This window comes from Triticum dicoccoides, chromosome 7A (genome assembly GCF_002162155.2).
Source record: "Triticum dicoccoides isolate Atlit2015 ecotype Zavitan chromosome 7A, WEW_v2.0, whole genome shotgun sequence".
Classification (NCBI taxonomy): Eukaryota; Viridiplantae; Streptophyta; class Magnoliopsida; order Poales; family Poaceae; genus Triticum; species Triticum dicoccoides.
This window is the reverse complement of record NC_041392.1, coordinates 576,192,004-576,201,509: the sequence shown is the minus strand read 5'-3', so window position 1 is coordinate 576,201,509 and position 9,506 is coordinate 576,192,004. Positions and strand designations below refer to the sequence as shown.

The 9,506-nt window shown below is 41.9% G+C and overlaps 1 protein-coding gene and 2 non-coding genes across 3 annotated transcripts; 2 read left to right on the top strand and 1 right to left on the bottom strand.

Moving 5' to 3' along the window:
* The first annotated feature begins 898 nt into the window (after window positions 1-898).
* On the top strand, window positions 899-1,064 carry LOC119334982. Its single transcript, XR_005161675.1, has one exon. It is a non-coding gene; the product is annotated as a U1 spliceosomal RNA (small nuclear RNA).
* Window positions 1,065-2,780: 1,716 nt separating this feature from the next.
* LOC119334980 lies at window positions 2,781-2,940 on the top strand. Its single transcript, XR_005161673.1, has one exon. It is a non-coding gene; the product is annotated as a U1 spliceosomal RNA (small nuclear RNA).
* Window positions 2,941-3,629: 689 nt separating this feature from the next.
* LOC119332416 (triacylglycerol lipase 2-like) lies at window positions 3,630-6,673 on the bottom strand. Its single transcript, XM_037605598.1, has 10 exons — window positions 6,626-6,673; window positions 6,010-6,428; window positions 5,785-5,898; window positions 5,569-5,709; window positions 5,379-5,492; window positions 5,146-5,289; window positions 5,010-5,050; window positions 4,607-4,686; window positions 4,394-4,489; window positions 3,630-4,300 (listed from the first exon to the last, which is right to left on the bottom strand). Exons 2-10 carry the CDS (start codon window positions 6,214-6,216, stop codon window positions 3,978-3,980), a joined length of 1,260 nt encoding a protein of 419 aa, XP_037461495.1. The 5' UTR covers window positions 6,217-6,428; window positions 6,626-6,673; the 3' UTR covers window positions 3,630-3,977.
* Between the last annotated feature and the right edge of the window lie 2,833 nt (window positions 6,674-9,506).

The following is a 9,506-nucleotide window of genomic DNA, read 5'->3' as shown; positions in this document are numbered from 1 at the left end:
GATCAAAACCATTTTCTGGCCCCTTGCAGATTCAGATATCCCATACATTTAGTTACTCCGCGGAGGCAAATAGGAAAGTGGCTCAATCTGATGAACAACCGTCAGTAACAATTATCCTGACAACACTTCCCTCACGATTTTTATAGTTTCACAGTTTCATACCCCCACCAAAAGAAATGACTTTCTCGTTAGGTTGGAGTGGTAAGAAGTAAGCGGGCAACCAGAGAACATCCCCTGAGACCTGAAATTTCCAAATATCTCGCGCCGTTTGCTAGAAATTCAGAGGTTACCTGCAACTATTCTGGGCCGTTCGCTAGAAATTCAGTTAGAAAATAGCTCACAACTCTGCTACTACCATGTCGCTTTCAGTCCCTCTGTTCTTTGATTCCGGAAGGGGCAGGAAGGCGTCCATGATGATGGCGATGAGTCACACGTTGCCGACGAGCAAGGAATCGGCAAGCGGCAGCAAGCTATTGTCAGCCATATCCTTGTTCGTGCCATGTGTCTGATCGATGCCTAGCATGAGAGTTGAGAGCCCAGGTCACCTCACCGTCAGGTGTTTGTTTATCAGATGAAGCCTGGATCCACATGGCTTATCAACAGATAAATTAAAGAACTTTACATCACTTGTTTCTTCTTCTTCTCTGTGAGTACTGAGGCAAACAAAAAGAGCCACATATAACCTTTTTTTTGAGCATATAAACATATTTGCGGGGATATTATTCAGCTACCGGGCCAGCCATCAGGAGCCCACTTCTAAGTTGCAAATTCGAAAAAAACAGGCCCATGCCGTTGCTGCAGGCTGCGCTGAGGTTTTGTTTAGTACCACATCGATGACACAAGAAGATTAGAGCACGAGAGCTGGCTATATTAGGATGACTAGGTGCTTCCTTGAAACATATTTACCTGGACGGGGTCAACGGGCGATCAAAAAGGCTCGTGGCCTAGATCAGTGGCTCACATTGCACTTGGTGAATGTGTTGGTCTACCATCTCCTCAAATGGGAGAGTGGACGTCGTAATTTGTGATAGAGGGGTCAAAAAACGCGTTCGCGCGGCCCCTGCCTAAACAATAACAATAAATTTTATGGGTCAAAAAATAACAATAAATTTTAGCCATTTCTTTCATTCACTTGGTATTTTTTGGGTTGATCACCATCATCTTTCATTCACATTGATTTTACCATTTTCCTTGTAATAGTATGTGTTGTGGTGCAGAAGCATTTTGGCTAAGTCAGTACAAGGATGGAAATGTGCAACTTTTGGTTTTCGTCACCAGAATCAAAAAGCGACAGGGTAGTTGAAAAAAAGATAATCTGTTGTCTGGATCTGCAGATTAATTGCTTTGATTTCGGAAGGGGCATAAATGATGATGGTGACGAGTCACAGGTTTGCCTGACGGAAGGGAGTCTGGATCGACATCTGTTTTGTGATCTCTCACTCTGATGAGGGTGCCAACTGTGAACGAACACTAGGCAAAATCGTTTCCGGACCCCATTTTGGAGTATATAGCTCTTGGGGGCAGTGGCAAACAAAGAGGGCTACATACAAAAGCATGTGGCTTGGTGTCCGGACGGACCAATTGTATGCATCTGTAATTTCTTTCTTGACAACTTGCATGCACATGTTGGCAACAGTTGTACAAAATGGAAAAGGTGACCAATTAGACCTGAAGTAATTTCCCGCAAAAAAAAACTGAAGAAATTTTGATAGAACTTTGGAAGATCTGAATCCATGGGAATTCTCCCTGTTTAGATTGTTTAAGTCGTGGGATTGGATCCTTGGGGAATATTTCTCAAGGACTCGTTTGCACTACATTAGTACATCTGAATGCAGAAATCCGATTTGGCTCCTTGGAGCATATGCTGGCGTCAAAAATGTTTTTTCGCAAATGTCGAATGCCTTTTGAAAATTTTTAGATGCTTCTATTGTCACACCCAAATGCTATCTGCAAATTTTAGCTGGAAAAGCTTAAGCATTCTGACATGTGTGGAAAAAACAAGTCGAATGCCAAATGTTACACTTAATTTTGTTTTTCACCGGTGAAGCATTGCTATCTCGTTTCACTTGAAAATTTTCAAGCACGCTTGTTACACTAACATGAACATCTACAAAAATAAAATCAAAATGAACTTACTTTTTTTTTGAATTTATGGTTTATCCAAAGCCAAAACGGCCATCTCAATGGAATAAATTCGATTGACTCAAACCTCTTGGATTTTTTTCTCAATCAAAGACACTTTAGGACAAATTCAATCTTGTAGGATTGGAGTGTGCATCGGAATCATTTTTTTTCATTTATATTTCCATGTTCACAAAATCTTGTAAAAAAGCCATAGTAGTCAACAGTGCACAACATTCTAATATACATTTTTCTTATTAATTGCATATGTTTTATAAATCATGCGAATCAAACAGACGTTGAAAGTTCTCCACGACATTGTTTTTACACTTTCACGACATAAACCTCTTTTCCGTAAAAAAAAACTTCTTAATCTGTTCATGCTTAGCAATACATAATGAGTAGATCTGATTTTTTTAGGCAAATTAGTAGAACTGATGACAAACATTACTTTGATGGGGAATGAATACTACTCGGCTACCGGGCCAGCCATAGGGAGCCCACCCCTAAATTACAAGTCCACCCAAAATAGGCCCATGCCTGACCTGAACACCCCATAGCTGCAGGCGCTCAGGTTCTTTTAGTACCACATCGCCACCATAGGGAGATTAGAGTGGAAGAGCTGGCTATATTATGATGGCTAGGTGCTTCATTGCAAGATACTTACCTGGATGGGGTCAACGGGTGATCAAGAAGGCTCGTGGCCTAGATCAATGGCTCACATTGCACCTGCTGAGTGCGTTGGCCTACCATCTCCCCAAGTGGGAGAGTGGACGTCGTAATTTGTGGTAGAGGGGGTACGCGTTCGCGCGGCCCTTGCCAATTTTCAAAACAAAAAGTTAAAAGTTTGGCTTTATTTGAAATATGCATTTGTAAGAAGTTAAATTTTGGTTTTTTAATTGAAAGAAGCATTTTCTGTGAAACTTGGCAGACTGCAATTTCCACCATATATGTATTTAGAGAAGAAACAATGTTGATCCAGGAATGGCTCTATTTTTCAAAGGTGAAGGGCCAAAAGCATACTGAAGTAGGGGCTGAAACTTTCTTGTCATTGATTGGAATAGTGTAATTGAGATCAGGCGCAGAAACTTTCTCAAACAAATTAGTTAGAGCATTATTGGGAAAGAAAACAGAACATGTCCTGTGCCAAACACTGGTCAAAGCCAATTTCTGGCCCCTTTGGTAGCCAGATTCAGATATTCCATGCTTCAGCCTACGTAGGCATAAAGCAAAATGGCTCAATCTGATGAACAGTTGGCTACGCCTCTTGGCAATACGGAAAAGAGGAAATGAAGAATAATCAAACATGAAAGCATGGTTCCAACAGCAAGAGTACTGAAATAAATAAATGTTCTGACAGTATTTCAGTCGTGTCATCTGCAGATTTGTAATTGCAAGTTGAATGACCGAGGAGCTCTGAAGTTCCCCAAGAGAAGAACATATAAAGTGCTGCGGCATCGGCATCGCCGCATCCGCGGGCGATCTTGGCCAGCAATTTGCTCACAATGTAGACCACAGTGAACCATGAAGATTATCCAGTCGACAAAAGAAAACACGCTGATGTAGTAGGTGCATAATGGGTCCAGAATCTGAGACTTCTAAATAAAGTGATAACGTGGGATTCGACAGAACGGGTAAACTGGATACATGAAACTGAACATCTGACAGAGTAGTCCACTCTCTAGCATGATCAAACTGGCATCTACTCACTCTGATGAGCAGACATATGCTAAGACCATACACAAGCCATATACACGGACAAGTAATATGTGGTTGAAGTTTTGGTTGGTTGCATAGGCTGATAGGAAGTTACTGCTGAAGGCCTGCTCGGAGAGAGACCTGAAGTGGCGACTCTCTCAGTGGCGCTGAAGGAAGTCGACCATCGGCCCATATACGAGTTGCGGAGCATTATATCCTATCACGAAATCAGCGTGGGCGTAGTCGGGCACGTACAGTACCTCCATGTTGTCGCTGTCATGGGTTCTGACAAGAGTCTTCAGGAGGTGCCTGGTGTCAGGGACATCGCCGAGGAAGTCTTGGCCGCCATGGGTGAGGAACATGGGGACATGGGTGGGGATGGATGAGAGGTTGTACAGCGGGGGGCTTGGCTGGCTATAATGCTTCATGTTTTCCTTGGCGTTGCCATAGTCATACCTTCTGACCCCTTCGTACCTGATCACTAATTGCAGGCAAACCAGGAGAAGAAAGTTAGTGCGGCTCCTGAGATTTGAACAATAGAAAGCTTTTTTAAGCTTTTGATTGTGATCCTTACTCTGCGACATGTGAATAAGGTTCTTGATAGAGGTGGACTGTGTAGCATGCTGCAGGAAGTTACATACAGTTGAAGCATTGAGGCAGCAGTCCGGTCCTTCAACCATCAGGCAACTAAAGTTAGTGATATAAGGTCAATTTTAGCTTAACATCACGTCTTAGCTTAGCATCATATATTTCTTGGAATATGGAGGATTTTATGCAAGAAATATACCCATAACAGCCGTAAATAGGTCGTAGCAGTCGATTTCAGGGTCACCGCATATTATGAGCAGAATTTCATGTGAAACTGGCCTGACATGCAGCAGCACATTTGTACTTGTCAATAGAGCACAACAGAATGGACACTGGTTACCCAAGAGTACCAGTACACAACGCAACTTCAGATTTTCAATAGATGAATGGCAAGTCTCGAAGTGGTGACTCTTGGCAACATTGATATCACAACGACATTCATAGTTGTGTGCAAGGACAACCTTGTAGAAAAGCTTAAGCATGTGCACCTCTACTCATGATCAATAAGTTGCCGCAAGATGCAAAACTACAAGCAGGAACTTGGTAATCGAGCGCATATACTGCATTTTCTTAACATTAGAAGTTGTAGTAAAGATACCTACCCAACAGGATTGAACTCACGATATCCTAGAAAGTGAAATGCCTGCGCAAGACAAACCAAAGAAAACAAACCATTCGCCATGTAAATTATACATGTGGTAGTTGATAATAAGAACAAGTATGATGAACAGTTTTTACTTCTGCAAGGAGGATTTGAGTAGCAAGCCGGGTGAGTTTTGATTTTGTCTTATACAGATAAGCAATTGGGCAGAGCAACACAGCCGATCGAACTAAATGAAGTAACCTGTGCTCTGAGAAGGCTGCAAGAATAATCAAGGTTCCCTGGAAATGAAGTAAAAGTTGCTTCAGTATACCTCTCAAGTTCCAAAACTGAACTCATCGAAATCTTCAACAGGGATATCTCAGCTCACCAGGGAGTGACCGATATAGTGGACTTTCTGGCCTCCTGTGTGATCATAGACATGCTGAAGCACGGCAGGAAGATCATAGGCAGCAAGTTGGTCCCACGTCCAATTCCAGTACTCCTGAAAATATTAGTCGATACTTTGTTAGTGAAAATCCAAGGAAAAATGTATTCTTGACCAGGCTTGAGATGAAAACCGGATCATCTGGGGTGAGCGAGGTATGGTTCCGACTGGAATTAGTTCCACGGGTGTTGGCAAACCAAACATCAAACCCACCATCTGCCAAAATAAATCCAAGTGATTGTTTTGGCGTACCCAGTACCCAAGAAACGCTATCCTGTCCAATACACACATATTTCATTTAGGTATGGATGGAACTCAGTGGCAGAAAGTTTGTCAACAATATCCTTACCACCATGAGCCCGTGGAATAGTAGTACTGGTATCCTCGTTGTATTCTGGGTCGAGTTAGAAACACCATGAGGAATCCTCTTTAGGCTAAGAATATAACCATCTTCTGTTGTGACCTGCCATAGATTTAGGCTGTATGCTTTACAAAAGGCCAGAATTGTCTTATGGAAGCATAACATTGCAGTTTAAAACAGCGTCTAGGAGTACATTCATAAGAGCTCACATACCATGTGATCTTCACATGGATAGCCAAAAGCTGCTGCTCTTGTCTTGCACAGACCAAACGGATGGGAAGAAGGTTCACAACGTGGACCAACATCATCCAGAGAACTATTGTTCCTCCATGAGTGAGCTGTGCATGAGTTAAAGACAAGCGAAAGAATCAACAAACTAACTACAAATAAATTCCTGGCCATCAGATGATGTAGAATCATATGTTACTATGATTCTGATAGTTTCTGCAAGTGGTACAATTTTCTGCGGAAGAGCAAGAATAGTGTTGACACAAATTGCAGCCTCTCTTTTCAGAGAACAGCGCTGCTTTTGCGTCTCTGCCTCGCTGGTGTATTGGCATAAATACTGGAGGAACGGTCTCCAAATAAGAAACGGTGTCCTGTCTTGAACCGTAACTTACTGGATCCTTATTCTGTCAAAAAGTGTAGATTGCACGTGCATAAGCGAGGTAGCTGAGTAAGTAAAACAGAAGAACGACTGACATAAAAGGTAAAGTCAATCATGCCATCTTGATGATCAGATATGAAGATCCCTATGGTTCACTTCACGCCAATAGTGTGATCCCAAAGTCTGTTTGACTACTAAGAATGCTTGAGAAGGAAAGACAACCTTCTTTTTGAAGCACCAGCAGCATGTACCCGGACCGATGATTCATTTCTGAAGATGGATTCAGATACAACGGCATTCATCAGTTCGCCAAGAAAAATGAAAGATTGACGACATAACCTCAGACCGTTCCGAGATAGAAATGCTTACCGACAGATCGGAGCGCATACACCTACAGAAGCATTTGCACGAACACATTGCAAGCGTCTGCCGCCGAGACGAGGAGGATGCCCCGCTGGTTGCCTGCTTCCCTCCACCTCAAATGATGCTCCCGTACGACCATGCCTGCCGTGAGCGGGGGGCATCCGACAGTGTGGACGCCGTCGGCGGCTGGCCGGCCTTGGTCGCGGACGCCGGGGCTAGGCGTAGGCGGCAAGCGGGACTGGCCTGCGATGAACGAGCCTGCAAAAAACAGTAAAGCTTTACCAAAAGTGTAAAAAATCCGCAAAAAAAATCATTTATGATTTTCGCACATGTCACACTGCCATATTATTTTTATGAAAAAAAAACTCCCCTTGTAAACTAATATAAGAGCATTTAGATCACTATAAAGTAGTGATCTAAACGCTTTTATATTTGTTTACGGAGTGAGTACAAGGCTAAGTTTATGTCCAATACCCTCTCTGTTTCAAAATAATTGAAGTTATAGATTTGCCCTAAGTCAAACTTCATCTACAACACCAATTCTGCTTCATTAGATGCATTATGAAACATATTTTCATATTATATATTTCTAAGTTGCAGATCTTTGTAGATATTTTTATAGACTTGGTCAAAAAGAATAATCACGGTCGGCCGGGGGAAGGGGACCCCCCTCCCCAGCCATATACACACTAGCCCATAGCACACAGATTATGAAAAAAAAATCCCAGCAAGCCACATACTATTACTAATATTAATAGGCCCAAAGTTTAGTTTTGCCCTGGGCCCCTAAAATCTTAGGACCGGCCCCGAGGATTATTCTAAATCTTCATTATTTTGGAACAAATGAAGTACCTGCCTACATGAATTTTTTTAAACATAAAAGTATGAATTTTGCTAAGTTTTAGGGAACACATTTTTAAGTTAAATAGGTGAATCATCTACAGAAGATAGTTGCTATTTTTGAAAGCAAGTGGGGAGAGAGCCGATCGTATCAAGTAGACACTGCAATTTTGATTGTGATGCTTCTGGCAAGCACACTAATCTTCTGAAGTCTTCATCCCCTTTTCTTTGGCAAGAGTTGCTCAAGTGCTACGCGGGAAGAGATCACTAGATCAGGGTGATTTTGGAGATTCAAATGGATATTTGGCATGCCTTCAAAGTTAGAAAAAAGGCAATATCACATGCCTAGGTGATTGTGTTTGGAAAAACGTTCTAGGAAGGATGTAGCACTCTTTGTTGGTCAAGGGAAAACATTTAGCTGCATAAGTCATACCTACTTATTGTATGGCTTATTTGAAACTTATCCACAGAATCTGCCAGCATATACATTCGCTATTGAGGAATGTGAGTGGCAAGAATGATGATGACAACACTGAAGGCAATGTAGGGGTCTAGGGTTTCAGGGCATGGAGATATTCAGCCTAACCTTACTATTGCACTAGCCCATATTGACGGAAAATATGCATCATAGGAGGCTCATCCTTCCCAAATCTGGCAAGCCTTGTCTGAAGGGAAGGAGGTGCTCAAACAGGGATTAATTCGAAGAACCAAAATAGGTTGTCATACTTACATATGCGAGGATAATTGGATCCTAGAGACCATCGGCTAAGACTGGTGTGCACATGGTCGACAATTGAGTGCAATCAGATGCGAAGCCATAGAGCACATGCAATACACTACCTTTTTCTATCATCAAGAGCATAACAGAGATTCCATAGACGGGGAGAAGACCACGTGTGCATTAGTAGGGCTAAGCGACAAGCTGAAATTGTGGGGAAAGATGACACCACCCTGCCTTCTTGCAAGTTTGTGATGAGGAGGAGACGTCAGGCTATGAAAAAACTAATGGAGACGGGGTAGTCTTATCTTCTATATTAATACAAAGTTCATAGGAAGATTTCGTGCTAGAGTGGAGGCGAAGCCATATGGTTGTTACTTTTTCGTTATTCTTGAGTGCATGTGGGACAAAGTTTTTCATCGTCATTATAGTGCATCGCCATCCTTCTTTTCCTAGAACCATGCGTAGGAGACACAAAAGATGGAAAAGATCCCGAACACAATGTCTCAATAGTGGTGCTGCCAAACGATGAGCAAAAAGGGAAAGGAAGACAAAGAGTTGTCTACTTGCAAGTTGAAGATACAGAGAGGTGAAGGAAATATGCCCTAGAGGCAATAATAAAGTTGTTATTTTATATTTCCCTATTCATGATAAAGGTTTATTATTCATGCTAGAATTGTATTAATCGAAAACTTAAATACATATGTAAATACATAAACAAATATTATGTCCCTAGTGAGCCTCTACTTGACTAGCTCGTTGATCAAAGATGGTTAAGGTTTCCTAACCATAGACATGTATTGTCACTTGATACGGGATCACATCATTAGGAGAATATTGTGATGGACAAAACTCATCCGTTAGCTTAGCATTTGATCGTTCACTTTATTGCTATTGCTTTCTTATTGCCAAATACATATTTCTTTGACTATGAGATTATGCAACTCCCGGATACCGAAGGAATACCTTGTGTGCTATCAAACATCACAACGTAACTGGGTGATCATAAAGATGCTCTACAGGTATCTTCGAAGGTGTTTGTTGAGTTGACATAGATCAAGATTAGGATTTGTCACTCTGTGAATCGGAGAGGTATCTCTGGGCCCTCTGCGTAATACACATCATAAGAAGCCCTGCAAGCAAAATGACTAAGGAGTTAGTTACAAGATGGTGTATTATGTA

What these genes read in the sequence shown, in the direction of transcription:
- LOC119332416 (XM_037605598.1), bottom strand. Translation starts at nt 6,216, where the DNA reads ATGATTCTACATCATCTGATGGCCAGGAATTTATTTGTAGTTAGTTTG. An exon ending in ATCCATGTGAAGATCACATG is followed by an intron (nt 5,899 to 6,009) that starts GTATGTGAGCTC and finishes AATCTATGGCAG; the next exon opens with GTCACAACAGAAGATGGTTA. An exon ending in CGTGAGTTCAATCCTGTTGG is followed by an intron (nt 4,687 to 5,009) that starts GTAGGTATCTTT and finishes GCTGCATGTCAG; the next exon opens with GCCAGTTTCACATGAAATTC.